At 43.1% G+C, this 24,195-nt stretch overlaps 1 protein-coding gene across 4 annotated transcripts in view; it reads left to right on the forward strand.

The window, feature by feature from the left end:
• dnah1 (dynein, axonemal, heavy chain 1) overlaps positions 1-24,195 on the forward strand; it is a 379,457-nt gene that overhangs the window by 277,120 nt on the left and 78,142 nt on the right. For all 4 annotated transcript variants that reach the window (XM_072280693.1, XM_072280695.1, XM_072280697.1 and 1 more), the window contains 6 exons: positions 7,567-7,677; positions 10,161-10,346; positions 12,740-12,931; positions 14,775-14,942; positions 19,200-19,391; positions 19,977-20,108. In XM_072280693.1, coding sequence (XP_072136794.1) covers positions 7,567-7,677; positions 10,161-10,346; positions 12,740-12,931; positions 14,775-14,942; positions 19,200-19,391; positions 19,977-20,108 — 981 coding nt within the window. The remainder of the gene's footprint in view (positions 1-7,566; positions 7,678-10,160; positions 10,347-12,739; positions 12,932-14,774; positions 14,943-19,199; positions 19,392-19,976; positions 20,109-24,195) is intronic.

The following is a 24,195-nucleotide window of genomic DNA, read 5'->3' on the forward strand; positions in this document are numbered from 1 at the left end:
CCAGCCTACAAAAAAAAATGTTGCCATGTGACTGAGACCAAAGGTTGGTACATATTATTTCACACACAGATGTGCCCCAAGAAGCTTCCCTCCTTATTACCTCATCAAAGGCCAGGCAGATGCTCCGGCTTTCCCAGGGCAGATAGCATTTTAATTTCCACATTGTTTGAGGCAAGTTCATTCACCTAATGAGGTGAACTCGTCTGTAATACAGGGTTTGACAGACTTGGATGTTTGCAATAAAAGATATATTATGTAGTGCTCTATGTGATTACACACAAAATATTTCAGAACTGAGTATCATATTGGCTATCATCTTCTTACAAGGCAGTTAGATCATAATACTTTAGGTACAGTCAACATGATTCTATAAAACGATATGCCATTTGACTAACTTGTGAGCATTGTTTAGGATGTAACTAGTAGTTCGATTAAAAAGGAACCAGCAAATATACAGATGTAGTAGTACAGTATTTCTGGATTTACAAGAAGTATGTGGTGCCATGTATGCAAGATGAGTGTTGATGGCATTGAAGGTAATGTTTAGCATAGAAAGGAGAATGCTGAAAGAGGGAAAACACAATCATTGGTGGTGCCTCAGCTGTTTATAAGTATGTTAATGACTTCGATGGAAGCAACTAAGAAAAGTGATGAAGACAGAAATGTAGACCTGGTTTGCATGGACAAGTCCCACCATAGAAAGTTGATCCAGAAGGTTAATCACAAGAGATTTAAGGCACGATAGTAAACCTGAGTCCAAAACTGGTCTGGTGATAGAAGCTAGGATGGGTACTTTCTGACTGGGAGTGGTATTGCACAGAGGCTGATGCTGGAACCTTTGTTCTTTGTGATATATACACTGTAAGTGAGAATAGAGAATATAAACCGCTTACTAGTAAGTTTGCAGATTAAATGAAAAGTGGTTGTGTCATAGATAGCAAAGAAGGCTGCACAAGGAGATAGTAGGACATGGATGAGCTGGAAGGTTGGGCTACAGCAATGGCAGACGAAATTTAGTGCAAGCAAGTATAAGGTAATGCACTTTAAGACATCACATTCTGGTAGGATGTGTAGAGTAAATGGTAGAAACCTAAGTGCTAGTGTAAGGAGACCTCTAGGTGCCAGTCCTTAGCTCGCTGAAAGTGGTGACATAGGTGGCATGTCATATGCTTGCCTTTACGGGCCAAGGCTTTCGGTATAAAAGTTTGCTGCAGCTGTACAAAATATTGGTTAGACTGCACTTGGAGTACTGTGTACTATTCTGGTCACCACACTACAGGAAGGATGTGCTAGCAATAGAGAGTGTACAGATGAAATTCACTAAGCTTTTGCCTGGAATGTATAACTTCGCTTGGGGTTTATGGGGCGTCAGGGAGGGGTAGCACCTCTGGTGGGGGAACATGTCGCGTCCTTTTCAAGCCAGTTTGTCCACCCCTGGTCCCCACCTGGCACTCAGCTCTCACCTGTGGCTCCCTGTAGCTGTTTGCATGCGACAGCAGCCACACCCCGGGCAACGACTTCGACAAGCCAGCTAAACCAGGTGAGGGTAGCCGACGGGTCTCAAACCCTCGGTGAGATAGGGAGATGTCTATCTCAGCATGTGAAGATGGACTCCGGCTGATTGAGCAGACGAGACCAATGGAAGGTCCAATGGTCAAGCAGGCGGTCTCTGCAAGCGTCGTGGAACGCGTAGAGCAGGACAAGACACAGAAGATGTCCTGGTCATCCACTGCGCCTAGTCCCATCTCCAGCCATCTCGACTCTTGTCTTGCCACTGGATCCAGATAGGAATTGGGAAGAGAGAGTGAGGCTGACGCTGCACAACTCTCCCTCACTTAAATCCAAATCACGCGCTAGTGTCGACACCATCACCATCATCATCATCATCACCCTCAAACTTTGAAGTCCTGTGGCGATGGGCGAGCAACGAAGCAGCAGGTGTGGATACACTGGGAGCTGTAGTCACGGACCTGCACACAGGGGGCTCGGGTCTAATGGTTGCTTTTCGCTGACCAAAGCAGCAGTGAAACTCGGCATCTACCTGGGCAACTGAGCAGCCCTCTTTAGGAACGCACTGCTCACCTCCGTAGTATGAGGAAGGAGCTAGAAAAGGTACCCCAAACATTGCCTGCTTCATTACACCCTGGCCAGTTTACCGCGGCTGGCGTTGTTCCTATCTTGGCAGTCAAACAAACACAACAAAATGCAAGGTTACATCGCTCACCATTGGCACTTGGAATGTGCACACGCTATTGGACAACCCTACAACAAACAGACCAGAGAGAAGAACAGCCTTAGTTGCCAGAGAGCTTGCAAGATACAACATTGACTTTGCAGCCCTGAGTGAGACTGGTCTTGCCAATGAAGGTCAGCTGCCTAAAACTGGAGGCAGATACACTTTTTTCTGGAGCAGTCGCGGCAGCGATGAGCGTCGTGATGCTGGAGTTGGATTCGCCGTCAGGAGTCACCTTGTTCGGAAACTTGCCAGTCTCCCCAAGGGTGTGAACGACCGGCTCATGACACTACAGCTTCCGCTACAGAACAGAAGTCAAGCCACCCTGATCAGCGCCTATGCCCCCACAATGACCAACCCAGACGAGATGAGAGACAGTTTCTATGAAGAACCAGACGCCCTACTATCAGCAGTGAGCAGCACCGACAAGCTGATCTTGCTCGGCGACTTCAATGCAAGAGTAGGGCGCAGCTCTGCAGCCTGGCAGGGAGTCGTTGGGAGACATGGAGTGGGCAAATGTAACAATAATAGCCTACTCATTACTGAAGACCTGTGCAGCACACAACCTGCTCATCACCAACACAGCTTTCCGCCTGCCTACCTGTAACAAGACCTCCTGGATGCACCCCTGCTCTAAGCATTGGCATCTTATCGACTATGTCATTGTCAGGAGAAAGGACAGGCAGGATGTCAGAGTGACCAAGGCCATGTGTGGTGCTGACTGCTGGACAGATCACAGGCTCATTGTCTCCAAAATGAAGCTCCGCATCAGACCCAAGAGGCGACCACGAGGAAGCAAGGCTATGAAAAGAATCAATGTGGCCAGGCTGAAGAACTCCAGCATTGCTTCAGCACTGGTTGAAGATTTAGAAACCAAGTTTGCTGACCTACACCTTGCAGGCAGCACTGTGGACAACTGGGATCGCTTCAGGGATGCTGTCCATTCATCTGCACTGAAGATGCGAGGGCTCTCTACCCGCAAGCAGCATGACTGGTTTGATGAGAATGATGAGGAGATACAGGCTCTACTTGTTGAAAAGCACCGTCTTCATCGTGCCCATCAGAACGACCCATCATCAGCTGCCAAGAAAAACACCTTTACCAGTGCTCGCAGGATAGTTCAGAATAAACTGCATAAAATGCAAGATGCCTGGCTGAGCGCCAAGGCAGATGAAATACAGGGATACGCTGACAGAAATGACTTGAAACGACTCTATGAAGCCCTCAACACACTCTATGGATCTCAGTCTATCGAGAGTTCCCCCCTCCTGAGTATAGATGGTACAACTCTCATTACAGAGAAGACTCAGATCCTGCAGAGATGGGCTGAACACTTTGAAGCCATCCTCAGCCGACTGTCATCTATTAACGATGAGGCGATAGACCAGATTCCCCAGGTCGACATCAACAGCGCCATGGATGACCCACCCGTAGTAGCCGAAGTCATGGAAGCCGTCAGCCAGCTATCCAGTGGCAAAGCCCCAGGGGCAGATGCCATACCTGCAGAGATCTACAAAGCCAGTGGTTCTGTACTTATAGAGAAGCCCACCAAGTTGTTCCAGTCTTTTTGGAAGCAAAGATCCATTCCTCAGGAACTTAAAGATGCATCCATCGTACACCTCTACAAGAGGAAGGGCAATCGACAAGTATGCAACAACCACCGAGTAATCTCGCTGTTCTCCATTGCAGGAAAAACCCTTGCAAGAGTCCTACTAAATCATCTGGTCATTCATCTGGAGCTGGGCCTGCTGCCAGAGTCACAGTGTGGCTTTTGCAAAGGTCGTGGGACTATTGACATGATTTTTGCTGTGCACCAACTTCAGGAGAAGTGTCAGGAGCAGAATCGTGAACTCTACACAACTCATGTTGACCTCACAAAAGCCTTCGACACTGTCTGCCGACAAGGCCTGTGGAGGATCATGTCAAAGTTCGGCTGCCCCGCCAAATTCATTTTGATGGTACGCCAGTTCCATGATGGCATGATGGCCAGAGTGCTGGACAGCGGAGAATCCTCTGAGGCATTCCCAGTCACCAATGGTGTCAAACAGGGCTGTGTGCTCGCACCCGCACTGTTCAGCATGATGTTTTCTGCCATGCTGAATGATGTCTTCCAGGACAGTGATGCTGGAATCAGCCTCAAGTACAGAGTGGATGGGAAGCTCTTCAACCTGAGGAGACTTCAAGCTATTACCGAAGTGAAGGAGACTGGTCTGAGAGACTTCCTCTTTACCGATGACTGCACCCTGTATGCTGGCTCGGAGCCAGAGACGCAAGTCAATATGGACAAATTCTCCACAGCTTGTGACAACTTTGGACTCACCATCAACATCAAAAAGACCGAAGTCGTGCACCAGCCTGCCCCTCATGCACCGTACACAGAACCGAAAATCACAGTCAAAGGACAGAAACTACAGGCAGTGGACCAGTTTACTTACCTTGGCAACACCGTCTCCCGAGCAGTGACTATTGATACAGAATTTAACTGCAGAATAGCAAAGGCAAGTTCTGCTTTCGGTAAACTGTGCTCCACTGTATGGGAACATCGAGGAATCAGTCCAGCAACAAAACTGAAGGTCTACAGAGCCATGGTACCCACTACCCTCCTGTATGCCTATGAAATGTGGACTGTGCATCAAAGGCATGCAAGACAGCTCAACCATTTCCACATGACTTGTCTTTGCAGAATATTAGGCATCAGATGGAAAGACAAAGTACCAGACACTGAAGCTCTCTCTAGAGCAAGTCTACCATCAGTCCACACACTGCTGATGACAGCACAGACCCGGTGGGCAGGTCATGTCATCCGCATGCCGGACAAGCGCATACCCAAGCAGCTCCTTTTTGGGGAACTCTCTGCTGGAAGACGCTCGCATGGAGGGCAGAAGAAATGTTACAAAGACACACTAAAGGCCTCCGTAGAGTCATTTGACATAGACACGACCTCCTGGGAAATGCTGGCACAAAACCGCCCTACCTGGCGTGGCCTGATCCACAAGGGCTGTCAAGCTTATGAAGCAAGGCGCATTGCAGAAGCACAACATAAGCGCGAGCTGCGCAAGTCCAGAGCCACCAGCGCAACAACTGCAGTGCCTAAACATGTCTGCCTAACACGTGCCAGGACATTCCGTGCCCGAATTGGCCTGACCAGTCATCTTTGGACACACCACATCCAGTCTCAAAGTGACTAATGGTGTCGAAGTCTTCATCGACGACAATGGACGAACCACACACATAACTTCGCTTATAAGGAGAGATTGGGTAGGCTGAGTTTATTCTCACTGGAACACAGGAGGCTGAGGGATGATCTTAGACGTTATAGGGGTATAGATAGGATAGTCAAAGTCTTTTTCTCAGGGAAGGGGCATCTAGAACTAGAGGGCACAACTTAAGGAGAAACAGAAGAAATGTAAAGGAAATTTGAGGAGAAGTTATTCACAGAGAATGTGGTTATCTGGAAAGAGGAAGTGGAAGACACAGATACAATTAAATTATTTAAAGGGTATTTGGATAGATGAATAGTAAAGGCATAGCAGGATATGGGCCTAATATAGGCAAATGGGATTGGCATAGATAGGCATCATAGTGGCGTAGATGAGGTTAGTCAAAAGGGCCTGTTTCTGTGTTGTTTGACTCTGACTCTGACTCCGACTCTGTGAAGAGAAGCCATGCAAATGCTGGTGATACAAAGACAGATGGAAAAATAAACTGTGAAGAGTATAGTATACAGTGGATTCTAGTTAATTGGGACACATCAGGACCAGTACATTTTGACCAATTAAACAACTGGCCCAATTAGCCGAAGTTTCATTGAATAGTTAAAAAGATATAAGAAAGAAAAACTGAGTGACACATTATGTCAGAGGGGAGTCTTGGATCCGCCAATCTTACATGTAGTCTCTCTCGCGCGCTCTCTCTCACTCTCACTCACTCACTCTCAATACCTGCCCCTATCTGCTTAGCACTTGGACCAGCCATGACCTAGCTTAAGATAAAACTCTCACACTTACACAAAGAAAGTGCCCTTTTTATACCATTCAAAACCCCTTACACTATGCCTTGGTGATACCAGCTGCACCCCCCTCATCTTTAATGACCTTCAGCAGAGACAAACATATTTTTCAACATTTTCCACTATTATGGCTCTCAAAACATTGCCGTGTACTAGTTCTCTTTTACTTTCTCAAAACAGTCACACTTCAAGCTAACTCCATTTTGTCTTATAAACTTTATTTAACTCCTTTCTTACATGTCCCAAATAAACGAAGGGAATCCTGGCTATTTTCTCAATTTGTTTTTGTTCTTTAACAGTTGTCTCAAATAAGCACCTGCCCAATTAACCAAGGCCCAATTAACCAGAATCCACTTAACCAGAATTAACCAGAAAAGATATAGAGGGATTGTGGGTGTGCAAAAAATATATCAGATGAAGTATAATGAGGAGGAGTGAGCAATTATCCACTTCCATAGAAATATTGGAAAATTAAAGAACTGTTTAAATGAAATGAAAATATAGTTGTCAAGGTCAACATTTTTCAAATATCAAAATCAGTACGCAGGTACAGCAGGTAATAAGGAAGGCTTATGGGACAAGGGTCTTCATTGGAAGAGCAATGGAGCACAACTGAGAATGCAACCAAAACATAACATATAGTTTTGTGCTCCTTATTTAAGGAAAGGTATCTTTGTCTTGGAGCCAGTTAACTAGATTAATTTCTGGGATAAGGTTGGTTGTCTTTGAGCAACAATTCAGCATATTAGGTCTATATAGTATGGAGTTTAGAGGACTGACGGTGATCACATTTGGGCACAGAACTCTGGGCAGTATGCAAAGCATTTTTTAAACAAGACTGTGTGTACTGTCCTGAGTAGGCAGAGTATCTTGATTGTGTCAATAAAGAAAACATTCACGTCTCCTTTCTGTTCAGGAATTAATCATAAATGTAAGACAAAAATGGTTGGACTAAGCAAGAGCTTAACTGGAAGCTGCTGTAAGGACTTCCCACCCAGTGAGGGCATCGCCTCAAGATAAAGGATGGTAATTTGAAATGAGGGAAAATTTAATTTCAAAAAGACTTGTAAATCTTAAGAATTCTTACCTCTGAAAGCATATGCCAATAAAGAATAAAGAAGAAAGGTAAACAGGGGAATTAAGGATTGTGAGATCAATTGAAGCCAAAGACTAGTGTAGTCATAATCTTATTGAATGGCAGATCAGACGCAAGGGGCCACTTTGTCCTATGCCTTATGTTATGAAGAGCTAAACAATGACAATTTGTCAGTGCATGCAAGGCCAAATCAATGAAATGTATCCTGCATTTTATTTTCTGATGTAGCTGTTGCGCACTGCAGAAGATGTGGCTAAGATGCAGGAAGAGTTGGAATCAACGCGGCCCCTTCTGGAGGAGGCAGCACAAGATACTGCAACAACGATGGAAAAGATAAAGGTACAAGAAATTTAATGGGCTTATTGATATCATTGCAAGTTATAATAGTAAATACTGTATTGAAGTACAGAACTCTGCAAGCAAAAGTACTCCTGGTCTGGCAAGAAGTTTATTACCAGCAGTGTTAATATGAATATGTAGGAAGTACCTAGGCAGGAAAAGACACGCTAATGGATCAAAACTGCTACAACAGAAGTGGCTAGAGTAGCACAACTGAATACATTTTCCATTCATCTCCTTAGCTTGCAGCAGATAATGTCTGAAAAGATCCAAAATAATAAAAACAACCAGGCCTAGAAATTCTTAAATGCTTTGCAAAGCATGTTAAGTTAGTGTTTAATATTATCATCAAATCTCAGGACCTGGGTCGCTGTACCTTCCTCTGCAATTAAGTTAGTGTTTAATATTATCATCAAATCTCAGGACCTGGGTCGCTGTACCTTCCTCTGCAACTGGACGCTCAGTCCCCTCACCAGCAGACCCAGCAGTGAACAGCACCTGGGTCACCGTACCTTCCTCTGCAACTGGACGCTCAGTCTCCTCACCAGCAGACCCAGCAGTGAACAGCACCTGGGTCGCTGTACCTTCCTCTGCAACTGGACGCTCAGTCCCCTCACCAGCAGACCCAGCAGTGAACAGCACCTGGGTCGCTGTACCTTCCTCTGCAACTGGACGCTCAGTCCCCTCACCAGCAGACCCAGCAGTGAACAGCACCTGGGTCGCTGTACCTTCCTCTGCAACTGGACGCTCAGTCCCCTCACCAGCAGACCCAGCAGTGAACAGCACCTGGGTCGCTGTACCTTCCTCTGCAACTGGACGCTCAGTCCCCTCACCAGCAGACCCAGCAGTGAACAGCACCTGGGTCGCTGTACCTTCCTCTGCAACTGAACGCTCAGTCCCCTCACCAGCAGACCCAGCAGTGAACAGCACCTGGGTCGCTGTATCTTCCTCTGCAACTGGACGCTCAGTCCCCTCACCAGCAGACCCAGCAGTGAACAGCACCTGGGTCGCTGTACCTTCCTCTGCAACTGGACACTCAGTCTCCTCACCAGCAGACCCAGCATTGAACAGCACCTGGGTCGCTGTACCTTCCTCTGCAACTGGACCCAGCAGTGAATCTCCTCCTCGCTGACCATTGATACAGGGGTACCTCAGGCTGCTTGCTTGGCCCCCGCTCTGCTCTCTGTACACATATAACTGTGTGGCTAAGTAGAGCTCCAATGCCATCTTGAAATTTGCTGATGACATTACTGCTGTTGGATGAATCCAGATTGCAATGAGTCTGCTGACTAGGGCAAGAGGTCACCTGGTTGACTGGTGCCACAATCACAACCTTTTGTTCAATGTCAGCAAAACTAAAGAGCTGATTGTTGACTTCAGGAAGGGGAAGGTGGGTGAACATATGCCAGTTTTTATTGAGGGATTGGCAGTGGAGAGAGTCAGCAACTTTAAATTCCTGGATGTTAATATATTGTATAACCTGCCCTGGGCCCAGCACATAGATGCAATCATAAATAAAGCATGACAGTGTCTTGCTTAAGGAGGTTCATTTTGTCAAGGAACATTCTAACAAACTTCTGTAGAAGTTCTATTGAAAGTGTCCTGACTAGTTGTCTGGTAAGACAATTTAATTGCTCAGGAACTTAAGGAGCTACAGAGTGATTAGTGGTCTCTGCACAAGACATCACGGTACATCCCGCCTGCCTTTGGTAGTATCTACCTGTGATGCAGACTGAAGAACACAACATCAGTCATCAGAGATCTCCACCATCAGGCCATGCCATCCTTATGCAGCTACCAATGGGCAGAAGGTACAGAAACCAAAGTCCCTCACCACCAGGTTCAGGAATAGCTACTTCCCTTCAACCCTTTGCTTGTTGAGCAAAACCTTAATCAATACAGTTTAGCAACACTATGGCCAATTTGACCTTGCATTAAAATTAACTATGATTTTTGTTGTTTTAATTGTGCTTTCTTATAAAAACTGTGTATAATTTATAATTAATGTTTTTGTGAATTCTGCTTGTACTGCATATTGCTATGTGCCTGCGATGCTGCTGTAATTAAGTTTTGCATTGCACCTGTGCAGACATAGCAATAGACTCAACTTGGACTTTGATGGAAACGTTTGATCAAAGGTCTGTACTGCACAAAACCAAAGGAGGCTCGTGCTGTAGATCAGGTTTTACAAACTGCTAAAAGATTGTTACAAATTTCACTAAGGCAGATGTGAGTAAAACTAGAGGGCATACATAGACTTATGGTTAGGGGTAAGAGGTTTAATTTTCATGTTGCATAGTCTGGTTAAAAAAAACACAAAGTTTAATTAAACTTATTACATAGATTGAACATTGTGCCACTGATAGAAATGTTATGAATTGTTGAAAGGAATGGCAAGTTGCAGTTAAGACCTTGACTTGATAACATTAAGGATTTGTAAAAGTTTGTTTACATTTGTGGTTCCTAATACACCTGTATTTCAGGTTGATACTACCATTGCAGAAGAGACCCGCAAGGCTGTCAGTGAAGAGGAAGCAAAGGCCTCAGAAAAGGCAAATATAGCCCAGGCTATTGCTGATGATGCTCAGAAGGACTTAGATGAGGCATTGCCTGCTTTGGATGCAGCTTTAGCCAGCCTGAAATCCCTGAATAAAAATGATGTAACTGAGGTAAATTCTTGACTTAGCTCTCAAATTATTTCTGGTTTCTAATTAAATCTTGTCACATAAAACAAATTGACATTCAATAATGCTCCTTTTAAAACAAATTCCCCTTTTATATACTCTCATTATGGTTATTTCTAACTTGTACCTATAGCATTGTAAGAAAATGACATGGTTACTTTCCATCAATTTTCCCCTTACCATGGAGCCCCATGTTTAATACTGAGATGAAGGAGCAGAGCACAGGACTAACAATGATGCCACTGCTTCAAACTCCTTGTGTCAGTAACTTGATTCCAAGTTGTAAAACATAGACGTTTTCTGCTTGAATACTTAAGAGAAATTACATAAGTAATCTACTTAAATATGGCTTTTCTTGCAGTTATTCTCTAAATTCATCACGTTCCTTCTCCCTCACCAATTTGATAAGTTGTTTACGCACTCAAAATACATCTGGTCTCTCAGAGTATGATACTGCTGTAGAACACTGATGCAGTTATTTCTAACCTAGGATAGTTGCTGGTTCCTTAAGGTTGTCATAGCCAGGGGATGAGCTCCCACTACCTATTGAATGCTCCCAATGGTATACATCTCAAATAGACTCTGGCTACTAGGTCCAGCTCATGGCCTTCACATGTGGCTTAGCCACTAAGCTTACTGACAGAAGTAAGGGCAAAGGCGGGTTACTGGCACCTCAAAGCCAGTCACTTCAGGCAGATGGGACTCATCAGCCATGGTTGGCAGTCCAGCTAGGAAAAGAAAAACTCTGATCACAAACCTCTGCTGCCTTGCGGCTATACCCACTCATGGGGAAGGCTTCATGAGTAACTCTGAGGAAAAATCAGAACTGGAGTCCTTGAGGCAGTCCTATGTTGAGTTCAACACTGACTGGCAACTCCTGCAATGCCACTGGTGCCAAACTATATTGGTCTCTGCTGTTCCTTTGGATTCATCAGCTGTGTGGAGCTGGGGGAGCCTGCTGTATGGGCAACACCTTGCTCTCCATATCATACTGGCTCGGCTTGCATACTGGCTTGCCTATCATGTAGATAGCTAGGATGCAATATCCTTGGTCGACCCTGACCAACAGGGGGCTTCATGGAATAGCTGCTGATACCTTCATAATGTTTTATTTTGTGTAACTATTATCCTCCACATGTATGTATGTTTCAGAATTGTAGAATGAGTGGTTAGATATCCACCTCTTCTACTAAAAGGTGTTTGGAGATATATTTCATTGATTTCACTGTCTTGTGTGGACTGTACATTGTCACTAGTTATATTTCAACAATGCAGTAAATTCATTATAGTAATAGTGATTCATGATATATTAGCTTTTTAGTTCATTGTCACAATGACTTTTAGCACAGTTACAGATGTTTTCCATGTTCTACATGGAGTCTTTTATTGCAGGCTTTGGTAATTGCAAACCCTTAAACATACGTATAGAAATTAATAATTGTAGAAAATAGACGTAACTTTGATGTGAAATGAGGTCTATTTGTCCAGCAAATGGAAATAGATAGAGCATACTAGATAGCATTTTTTCTATGAAGTACATTCATAGTAGCATGATTAGCCTTAATTGTTTCAAATAAACAATTAATCAGAAATATAAGAAGGGTTACACGAATGGATCTAATGTACCATATACTTTTTAATGATTTTTTTACAATATATTATCCCCCACCATCTGATCTGGAGATTAGGTTAATAAAATTATTTGTACGTGTATGATCTTGATGACAATTGCTCCATTCAGAGTTACAAATGATAATATCTTTTTTTACAAATTTGATGGCAGCTTTCTAAAGCTCATTCTGTATTGTAACACCGATAAGAAGGCTTTACAGATTATGTACAATTTCAAGTAATTTACATTTTCAAAATTACTTGAATTTATTGCTCTGTTTATCATTAGTAATGTGAAGTTGTATCATTGTGACTCATAGCAAATGATAAAACTTGTATCTTGTTACTTATTGAATGATTAAATGTAATTACTTGGAATTCAATCCAGCCTAGATTGATTTGTCAAAATCCCATGTATCCTGCCAGCTGAAGTACAGTCTCAATTCAGTTCTTTATGGGAATAAGTCTATAGTTCAAACAAAAATTCCTGATAATCTCACTCAAATTGACCTCATGGCTGGTGACAGAATTGGAAAAATATAATACTGCAATGGTGCAGTCAGATTTGAAAATAGAGATGCGAAAAATTGTAGTGTAGAGACAGATTCCCTCGGCATCTGTTATTCGTTCTGTTGGCATTGGCATGCAAAGCATTGCAATTCCAAACACTTTCATCTTTTATCTTGATTAAAACAGTAAATAAATTGATAAGCTGATTTTAATAAAACTGGCAAGTGAAAATAATTTTATTTGTCTTCTGCATATAGGTACGAGGCATGCAACGCCCTCCCCTTGGTGTCAAGCTGGTGATTGAAGCAGTGTGTATTATGAAGGGAATTAAGCCAAAAAAGATCGCAGGAGAAAAACCAGGGAGTAAAATTGATGACTATTGGGAACCAGGAAAAGGACTTTTACAGGATCCAGCCAAATTCCTGGACAGTTTGTTTAAATATGACAAGGTATTGCTTGCATCAAACTTCTTGCAGTTAGTGTTGCTTCCTTCCTCACAAGTTTGACTTGAGCATCAACCTGAAAAAAAAAGCTAGAAATTGTACCATCCTTAAATTCAAGCAAGAAGTGATGCTGATTTGGAAGTCCAGGCAATTAATGAGAGCTTCAAAACCTGAATTCACACACTCTGCATGAAGACATTTGCCTTGTTTTAATCCTAAATACGCTCAGTCATACACTGAGTCTATGTTCATGGTCTTCTACCGCTATAAGACCACCACTTCAAGGTTCAACGTGTTGAGTGTTCAGACTGGCTCTTCTGCCCACCATATTGTAACATATACAGTAATTATTTGAGTTATTGTCACCTTCCTATCAGCTTGAACCAGTCTGACCATTCTCCTCAGACCTCCATCATTAACAAGGCATTTTCACCCACAGAACTGCTGCTCGCTGGATGTTTTATATTTTTCAGACTATTCTCTGTAAGCACTAGAGACTGTTGTCCATGAAAATCCCAAGAATTCTCTGAACAGTTTCTGAGATATTCAAACCCACCCTGTATGGCACCAACAATCATTCCACAGTCAAAGTCACTGAGATCATATTTCTTCCCCATTCTGATGTTTGGTCTGAAGAACAACTGAACCTCTTGACCGTGTCTGCATGCTTTTATGCACTGAGCTGCTGCCAAGTACGTGATTGGTTGATTAGATACTGCATTAATGAGCAGGTGTACCTAAAAGGTGGCCACTGAGTATATCTCAACCATTATTTTGAAAACATGAGCCCTGGCTTTAGATTCCTCAGCAAGGCAATGTATCAATCCAATTGAACCTTCAAAGAATTTGTTACGTTTCGATGAGGTCACCCCCCCCCCCCACCGCAGTCAGGGTCAAATGAAGCCATGGGAGCAGGTGGTGGATGAGCAGCCGGTGCATATCAACAATTCCTGGTTATGCGACCACTGATGCCAGGCAGTTTCTGGAGTGTATTGATAATGACTGGGGTAAAGACACTGCCCAAAAGAAGGCAATGGCAAACCACTTACGTAGAAAAATTTTCCAAGAACAATCATGTACATTGAAAGACCATGATTGTCCACGTCATACAATACAGCACATAAATCCCTAGGGCCTGACAAGGTGTTTTCTCATATATGTCCCCATCTGCAGCCATCTTAAAACTTAAGGACCTATAGACACAAGAGATTCTGTAGATGCTGGAAATCCAGAGTAACATATGCAAAATGCTGGAGGAACTCAGCAGATCAGGCAGCATCTATGGAGAGGAACAACAGTCAACATTTTGGGCCAAGTCCTAATAAAGACTCTTGGCCTGAAATGTCGACTACTTATTCCTCTCCACAGATGTTGCCAGACCTGCTGAGTTTCTCCTGCATTTTGTGTGTGTTATTAAGGAGTTATGGTCACTGTTTCATAAACATTCTTCCACTGAAAGCTTAGTTACCTGACCAGGCTTATTTCTTAAAACTAACCCAGTGTTGGGAAATAAGTCTGGGCAGGTGACTAACCTTCGTTGGACTATCTACTTAATAATTTAGGAAACCCTTCTGGATGCACCTAACAAACTCTGCCCCATCTAAACCTATTGCATTAAGTTGGCCCCAGTCTATACTGGGGAAGCTGAAATTACCCATAAAAACAACCCTGTTGGTTTAACATTTTTCCCAAATCTGCTTGAATAATCTGTTCCTCAATGTTCTGGTGGTCATTGATGGGGTGTGGAGTCTGTAGTATAATGCCATCAGCAACTTTGTCATGAAGTTATGCCATTAAAAAACGTGCACGATCACAACACTAACCTTTCACATTTCTTCCCACTTTTCAGGACAACATTCCCGATTCTGTAATCAAAGCGATCCAACCATATATTGACAGTGAAGAATTTATGCCTGCTTCTATCGCCAAGATTTCAAAAGCATGCACTTCGATTTGCCAATGGGTTCGGGCCATGCACAAATATCATTTCATCGCCAAAGCTGTGGAACCTAAAAGGGTATGTACTGTCTTGTCTCCCTTTCTCTTCACCATTTACACCTTGAACTTCAACTACTGCACAGAGTCTTGTCATCTTCAGAAGTTTTCAGATGACTCTGCCATAGTTGGATGCATCAGCAAGGGAGATGAGGCTGAGTACAGGGCTACGGTAGGAAACTTTGTCACATGGTGTGAGCAGAATTATCTGCAGCTTACTGTGAAAAAGACTAAGGAGCTGGTGGTAGACCTGAGGACAGCTAAGGTACTGGTGACCCCTGTTTCCATCCAGGGGGGTCAGTGTGGACATGGTGGAGGATTACATATACCTGGGGATACGAATTGACAATAAACTGGACTGGTCAAAGAACACTGAGGCTGTCTACAAGAAGGGTCAGAGCCGTCTCTATTTCCTGAGGAGACTGAGGTCCTTTAACATCTGCCGGACGATGCTGAGGATGTTCTACGAGTCTGTGGTGGCCAGTGCTATCATGTTTGCTGTTGTGTGCTGGGGCAGCAGGCTGAGGGTAGCAAACACCAACAGAATCAACAAACTCATTCGTAGGGCCAGTGATGTTGTGGGGATGGAACTGGACTCTCTCATGGTGGTGTCTGAAAAGAGGATGCTGTCTAAGTTGCATGCCATCTTGGACAATGTCTCCCATCCACTACATAATGTATTGGGTGGGCACAGGAGTACATTCAGCCAGAGACTCATTCCACCGAGATGCAACACAGAGTGTCATAGGAAGTCATTCCTGCCTGTAGCCATCAAACGTTACAACTCCTCCCTTGGAGTGTCAGACACCCTGAGCCAATAGGCTGGTCCTGGACTTATTTCATAATTTACTGGCATAATTTACATATTACTATTTAACTATTTATGGTTCTATTACTATTTATTATTTATGGTGCAACTGTAACAAAAACCAATTTCCCCCGGGATCAATAAAGTATGACTATGACTATCTCTTGTTACCATTCAACTTTCTTTCAAAGATGTTTCAGACAAACTTGATTAGAAACTAATAGAAAATTATTTATTTCCTTTTTTTCTCCTTTTCCCAGTTACTTTTCTCTTTATCTGAAAACAGTATTCACTAAATGAGATGGAAATTTTGTAAAGAACTGTTGTTTAATGACATCTTGCCCAAAAGTGTGCAAGTAGATAGTCAGATATTAGTTTATTTAATGTTTTTATTGTTGTCTAGTTTTTACACATTCAGTGCTTCTCAATAGTAATCAAGAGGGAAAATGTCACCCTGCAGGGTTAAAAATTTATATATAAAAGAATAAGAAAGAGATGATCACTTTTGGGTTATAAGAACACCCTTCCAGTACTCAGATATGTAGACATATCACAGAGGAGTGTAAGAGGAATAAGGTTGAGGTAGTGGGAGATTTTAACTTTACAAATACTAACTGGGATTGCATTACTGTAAAGGACTTAGATGGAGTGGAATTCCTAAATTGTATCCAACAGTATATGGAGAGTCCTATTAGGAAAGAGGCTGTATCAGACCTTGGGGAATGAGGATGCAATAGGAGTGTATGTGTGGGAACCCCCAGGGAAAGGTGACCAATTCATCGTCAAAGCTGTGTTAATCTTCTAGATAGTAATGGAAGAAGATAATGTTAATTCTCAAGTTAAGGCCCTAAACCAGAGAAAGTGGATTTAAGTAGAACTTATGCAGAGCAACAGTCTAGGTCAGGTCTCATCAATGTAGAAGAGACCGCACCAGCGGCACGGTATGCTGAAGTCAACCCCAGCAAACCTGCAGATGAAATGTCGTTTCTTCTGGAAGGACTGTCTGGGGTCCTGAATGGTGGTGAGGGAAGAGGTGTAGGGGTAGGTATAGTACTTGTCCTGCTTGCAGGGTAAGTCCCAGGAGGGAGTCCAGTGGTGGTGGTTGGAGGGGCTGGGGCAGAGTAAACGAGCGGACAAGCAAGTCACATAGCAAGTGATCCCTGCAGAAAGCAGAGTGGAAAGAGGAACAATGTGCTTAACGGCGGGATTCCATTGAAGAATGATATGCTGGATACTGGCAGAGGTGGATTAGGATGGTCTGCTGGAGGGAAAACAATAAGTGAAAGGCAAAGCAAAATAGTAAGAGATCAAAGTCAGTATGTTCCCAAAATGGTAGGAACTAAACAATGTTAAGATTAGGGAATCTTTATTAACAAATATATTGAAGGTTTGATCAGGAGAAGAAGGTGGTGTATATCATATGGGAAATTGGTATTGAATTTTGAGGCTCATGGGATATATGGGGAGAAGAAAGAAAATAGGAGGGCAAAAAGGGGCTGTGAAATGCCTTTCACAAGTAGGATTTTCATCTTTTACAAGTATATTAAAAGTAAGAAGTTAACTGAGGAAAGAATATTTCCCCTTATGGATCAAAGGAATAAACTGTTGTGGAACATTGGGGCATGAGCAAGGTCCTAAAAGAATACTTCTCATTGATAGCCGGCAGCAGGAAGGACATGATAGCTGGGGAGTTGAGGGAGAGCAATGCGAGAGCATATCTATCAGTAAGGAGGAAGATTTTCAAATACTGGAGCACAAAAGGGTGGAGAATTCCACAAGGTCTAATGGAATCTATACCAAGATTCTAAAGGAGACAGAGGATGAAGTTACTGGGGTGGGGATCTAATAGACATTTTTGCATCTTTGTTGTCCTGGGTGAGGTACCAGAGAGTTGAGGGTGACCAATGACTATCCCTTTATTCAAAGAGGGCAGTAGGGATAAGCCTGGAAACTACAGGCTGGTGAGCCTTACATCAGTGATAGGGAAGATATGGGAGAAGAGTTTGAGTAACATGATTTAAGTTCACTTAGAAAGACAGGGACTGATTAGTTTGGTTGTGTGTCAGCATGGTTTTATGCAGAGTAGTTCATGCCTCACAAATCTGGGTAAGAATTTTGAAGAGGTAACTAAGAAAACTAATGAAGCCAGCACAGTAGACATTATGTACATAGGCTTGAATAAAGCTTTTGAAAGGTCCTACATAATAAGCTGTCCAGAAGGTTAAGGCACAAGGGATCTGAGGTGAGGCAAACTGGTTCTTCAGTTGGTTTTGTGATAGGAGGCTGAGAGTATTAGTGGATGGGTGTTATGTCTGACTGGAAGTCTGTAACAAGTGGTGCATCACTTTTGTTTTTTGTAGTGTGTGTGTATATATGGAGGTGGTCTAGTAAATTTGCAGATGAAATTAAGATTAGTGGAGCAGGCAGCGCAACAGATTCAACTGGAGAGTTGGCAGATGGAATTTAATTCAGATGAGTGTAAGATAATGCACTTTGGAAAGCAAATTCTGGTGGGACATACAAAGTAAATTGTAGGAACCTTGGGAGCACTGATATACAGAGAGACCTTAGGATGCAAGTCTATAGCTTGCTGAATGTGGAACACAGGTAGATTGGGTAGTGAAGAAGACAATTGATATGCTTGTTTTCATAGGTCTGGGTATGGAGTATAATAGTTGGGGTTTTTTTTGGCGGTTCTACAAAACATTGGTTAGATTTTACTTGGAGTATTTGTGTACAGTTCTGGTTGTCACACTATGGAAAGTATGTGATAGCAATAGAAAGAGTGCAGAATTCACAAGCTGTTGCCTGAAATGGAGGATGATAGTTATAAGGAGAGACTGGCTAGGCTAAGTTTATTCTCACTGGAACATAGGAGACTGAAGGGTGACGTTACATAGGTTTATAAAATTATGAAGGGCATAGATAGGATAGATTGAATCTGTTCCCCAGGGTGGTAGAGTTGAGAACGAGAAGGTATATGTTTAAGGTTTGAGTGAAGAAATTTAAAGAAGATCTGAAGAGTATTTTTCACACAGAGGGTGGTTGTTATTTGGAACAAACTGCCAAGGAAGTGGTAGAGTCAGATACAATTATAATGGTTAAAAGTCATTTGGACAAGGTAGTTGGATAGGAAACGCATAAAGGGATATGGGCCTTATGTAGGCAAATGTGATTAGCATAGACAAACATCATGGTTGGCATGAATGAGATGGGTTAATGGGGTCTATTTCTGTGCTCTATGTTTCTATAATTCTATAAGGGTCCTTTATGATAAAGGCACAGGTTACTGATTTAAACAATCCTTTCACTAATTAGGCAAGGGAAAGTAAATTTTGAAGGAATTTTTTTTATTATTTTCAGTACAAAATGAGATTATACACATGCTACATTTTACTAAATATGGAATTCTAAAACCTATTATGTCAGTAAAAGCTTTAGAATCAATTAATTTACTTTTTATTAATACAGCAAGCCCTCCGTGAAGCTCAGGAAGATCTGTCAGTGACTCAGAAGATCCTAGAAGGAGCAAAAAGGCGTCTGGAAGAAGTGGAACTTGGAATAGCTGCTCTTGAGTCTAAGTACAAGGACTGTGTAGCAAAAAAGGATGAGCTTGGAAACAAATGTGAGCAGTGTGAGCAGAGGTTAATCAGAGCAGACAAGGTAACGATGCCATGTTCCACATCACACATACATCAAAACCTCAGTGACAGTTCATCTAAAAAAAATAGCAAAGTGTCCTTGTTAAAGTTGACAGCATTAAACTCTCTCCTAATCTCACCCTCTGCTACCCTCTACTCTTCTTTCATCTTACCCCATCTCTCTCTCTCTCCCCTATCTCACCCTCTCTGCCCCCTCTTCACCTTCCCCCTACCCCTCCAGCTCCCACCCGATTCTCCATCTCATTCTCCCTGACCTCTCACCAGCCTCTCCACTGTTATATGCTCAATTTCTAGTCCAGCATCAAACTCTGGATGATACAGTTCTCAAATCCTCAGCTTGCTCTGATCCAGTTCTACTAGCAGATCAATTGGACCAATCTACTCAGAGCTTAGTTTCCTATAACACCTAACTCCTCCTCCTCAGCTTCAATATCAACCCTACTTTACCAGTGCAACTTCCACGCATCAAAATAAATCCAGTATTCTTTTGCTTGCTTGAAGTTTAAGATTATAGACTTATCAAGCAAAATATCATCACTTGTCTCCAGGTACAGAAAGTCATGTTGTATGTTTGTTTTTTTCAAAGCTATTAAATGGTCTGTCAGATGAGAAAATTCGCTGGCAAGAAACTGTCCAGAATCTGGACCAAATGATCAATAATGTAGCAGGGGATGTGCTACTTGCTGGAGGGTATGTCGCATATCTGGGTCCTTTCACGGTGAGTATCAACCCCTTCAGTTCACTTCAGGCCAAACATGTCTTCCATTCCAGTGTGTGTCAAAAATCTCAGAGTCATTTCTAACACAACATATTGCATCAGGCACACAAACACGAGGATCTGCAGAAGCTGGAACAGTGGATCTCGGTGGACTGTTTATTCCTTTCCATAGATGCTGCCTTACCTGCAGAGTTCCTCTGGCACTTTCTGTGTGTTGCTTTCAATTTACAGTATCTACAGAATCTCTTTTGTTTAGAAGAATTACAAGATAGGAATCAAATTAGTGTGGGGATTAAATTCAACAACTGCTAGAACAAAATGGTAGTGATGGCATATTCCGTAACCACTGGGTTGACAGCAATGAAGCTTAAACTATCATCCCGACAAGATTAGCCTCAAGCATATCCAGAAGATGTACATACACTAGCAACTCTTCTAAGTGAAAATATTGCAGTTGTACAATGTTGCCAGCATATGCCAGACTTATCCCTCTGCAATTAAATATTTTATTTGAATGAAATGCAAATGCCTTTCAACAGTGCAATTGAAGGTTGCAATAGTGAAAAATGACATTATATATAACCTTTTTTAAACTCTGCTTACCTCTAGCACCTCTTACATTTTCAAACCTGTGGTTTAGCACTGTGTTGCAGTGCCCCTGTGTGGCTGTTGTCTGTTTGCTGGACAGTAACTCCCTTTCACTTAAAGTCCATAAGAACATTTTAACACAGAAGAAGCTCCAGGCCTAGATTTAGATTTTAGCTGTAGATTTATTTATCACATGTACATGAAATCATACAGTGAAATGTGTCATTAGTGTTAACAACTAACATGCCCAAGGATGTGCTGGGGGCAGCTCGCAAGTGTCACCACACTTCCTGGTGCCAACATAACATGCCCCCACAGTGAAGCAACAATGCAACAACAATGAAACAAACTCCTTTCCTCCCTCCCAACCACTCACCTATGTACATACACAGTCCTCTCATCCCAGGATAGGCCGTCTTCTTCAGCCTCCAATGGACTTATGGATTTGCAGACAGCAGATACACAGATATTCACAGACCCAGGACCCAGGACTCTCAGTTGCTGATGACTGACGGAGTAGTGCTGAGTTCTGGACTGTGGGGCATGGATGAGCCTGCTGCCTAATATACAGTCTGGCCTCATGAGGGGTGCATCCATGTACCAAAGTAGCACACACTATTAATATCGAGAACATCAGATCTATGTTGTGGGAGTGAGTGAAGTTCAATGAAGTTATCCCCTCTGGTTCAATAACCCAATGATTGAGGAGTAATAACTGTTTCTGAACCTGGTGGTGTGAGTCCTGAGGCTGCTGTACCTCCTTCCTGATGGCAGCAGCGAAAAGATAGCATGGCTTGGGTGGTAAGAGTCCTTGACAATGGATACTGCTTTCCTGCGACAGCTCTCCATGTAGGGTGCTCAATGCTTCGCCCATGATGCCGTATCCACCATTTTTGTAGGATTTTTAGTTCGTGGACATTAATGTTTCCACACCAGGCCGTGATGCAACCAGGGATGGGACACACTCCACCACACATCTATAGAAAATTGTTAAAGTTTTAGGTGTCATGCTGAGTCTTTACAAACTTCTAAGAAAGTAAAAGTGTTGCCTTTCTTTGTAATGGTACTTATGTGCTGGACCCGGGACAAACCCTCTGAAATGATAGCACCAAGGAATTTGAAGTATAAAGTATCAGTACAACAGGGGGCTATGCACATAGCCTTGTGGTACACCTGTACTGATGGAGATTGCTGTCACCTATGTCACTTGGTTTCACTTTGTACAAGATGATAGCATTCAAACCCTGCCGCAGCTGTCAAGGTTCCTTCTGTGACTCCAGTTTAGTCCAGAATTGCCACTTCATATATGAGATGGCATTCTGGAGGTCATACCTGGAACCCTTGTACATTACTTGGTCGCCAGACCTGAACACCATTGATCTGGCCCCCAGCAGCTTGCCAATATCTTTGTTCCTCCAGGGCTTTTGGTTGGGTTAGATTTTAAATGATTTAGTGGGAACACACTTGTCCACAACTGACTTTATAAAGTCCATGACAACTGTGGCATATTTGTTCAGATCCTCTGGTGAGTCCTTGAATATGGCCCAGTCCACTGACTCGAAGCAGTCCTGTAGCTACTTCTCTGCCTCCTGGGACCACCTCTTTGTTCTCCCTAGTTCTGGAGCCTTGCTCTTTATCCTCTGCCTGGATGAAGCTGGGAGGACAGCCAGATGGTTAGATTTTCCAAAATGTGGATTGAGTGGTAGGCATTGCTTGTGGTAGTATAGCAGTGGTTGAGGATGTTGGGTTCTCTGGCGCTGCAGGTGATATGTTAATGATAATTGAGCAGAGAATTCTTCAAGAAAGCCTGATTGCTGTCCCTGGCAATGATTTGAAAGGTGTCAGGGTAGACTATTTCTTGTTTACTTATCGCTGCAGTCAATGCCTCGAGTGCATGCCTAACATCGGCCTTTGGTGGTATGTAAGCTGTGGTCAGGTCTTGGTAAGTAGAACTGTTGGCACTTAATCATTAGATGTTCCAGGTTGGGGGAAACAATAATGCGACAAGACGGCTACATCTGTGCACCACAAAGAGTTTATCATGAAACACAAACCCCTCACCTTTTGCCCACTGTGAATCAGCAGTCCGGTCCATCAGATGAACAAGAAGCCCTCAGATGCTACCAATGTATCTGGCATGTCTCCATGAAACACAGAGCGCTACAATGCCTTATTTCCTCCGATACAGCAATGGGTCCTCAGTCTTGTTCTTCGGAGATTGTACATTTGCTAACAAGATACTGGGTAGAGGAAGTTTCATAAGCCAACACTTCAGTCTGGCTCTGCTCCTCACTCCCTTCCAGCATTGCCAATGTACCTTCGTCACTTAAAGGTGCCATACCTGCATTCCTGAGAGTTAAGTCCACTGTGTCCTTCATTAGATTGTAAAATCACTAGTTCATTAAGCTGGTTTAAAAGTATTCTACTTCAAGGAAAAATACAGGCAGCAGATTGCAGCGATAGTAGTTTAGAAGAAATAATCAGAATCAGGCATAATGTGACCAGCGTATGTCATGAAATTTGTTGTTGTGCGGCAACAATACATAATGATAAAAATGGTAATTAAATTAAATAAGTAGTGAGGTAGTAATCGTGGGTTTAATGTTCATTCAGAAATCTGATGGCTGAATTGTTGAGTGTGTGCCTTCGGGCTCCTGTACCTCCTCCCTGATGGTGGCAATGAGAAGAGGGCATGGCCTTGGTGATGGGGTCCGTAATGATGGATGCTGCCTTTTTGAGGCATCGCTGCTTGAAGATGTCTTGGATGCTACAGAGGCTTGTGCCCATATAGAGTTGACTGAGTTTACAACTCTCTGCGGCTTCTTTCGATCCTGTGTAGTGGCCACCCCATACTAGATAGTGACGCAGCCAGTAAGAATGCTCTCCATGGTACATCTGTAGAAAATTACGAGCGTCTTTGGTGACATATCAAATCTTCTCCTAATGAAAATACTAAAAACTCTTAATGAAATGTAGCCTTTGTCTTGCCTTCTTTGTAGCTGCACTGGTATGTTGGGCCCAGGATAGATCCTCAGAGATGTTGACACCCAGGAACTTGAAATTGCTCACCCTTTCCACTTCTGATCCCTCTATCAGGACTGGTGTACGTTCCCTCGTCTTACCTTTTCTGACGTCCACAGTCAGTTTTTTGGTCTTACTGATATTGAGTGCAAGGTTATTGCTGTGGCGCCACTCTTGCTCCAGTATGCCTTTTCATCACCATCTGAAATTCTGCCAACAATAAATCAGCAAATTTATAGATGACATTTGAGCTGTGCTAGCCACACAGTCATGGGTGTAGGGAGAATAAAGCAGTGGATTAAGCACACATCCTTGAAGTGTGCCAGTGTTGATTATCAGCGAGGTGGAGATGTTGCTTCCGATCCGCACATACTGTGGTCTTCCAGTCAGGAAGTTGAGGATCCATTTGCAGAGGGAAGTACATTTGTACAAATGCCTAGGTTTTGGAGCCTTTGAATGTGACCTGTAGGAATGATTG

This window comes from Mobula birostris, chromosome 16 (assembly GCF_030028105.1).
Source record: "Mobula birostris isolate sMobBir1 chromosome 16, sMobBir1.hap1, whole genome shotgun sequence".
Classification (NCBI taxonomy): domain Eukaryota; kingdom Metazoa; phylum Chordata; class Chondrichthyes; order Myliobatiformes; family Myliobatidae; genus Mobula; species Mobula birostris.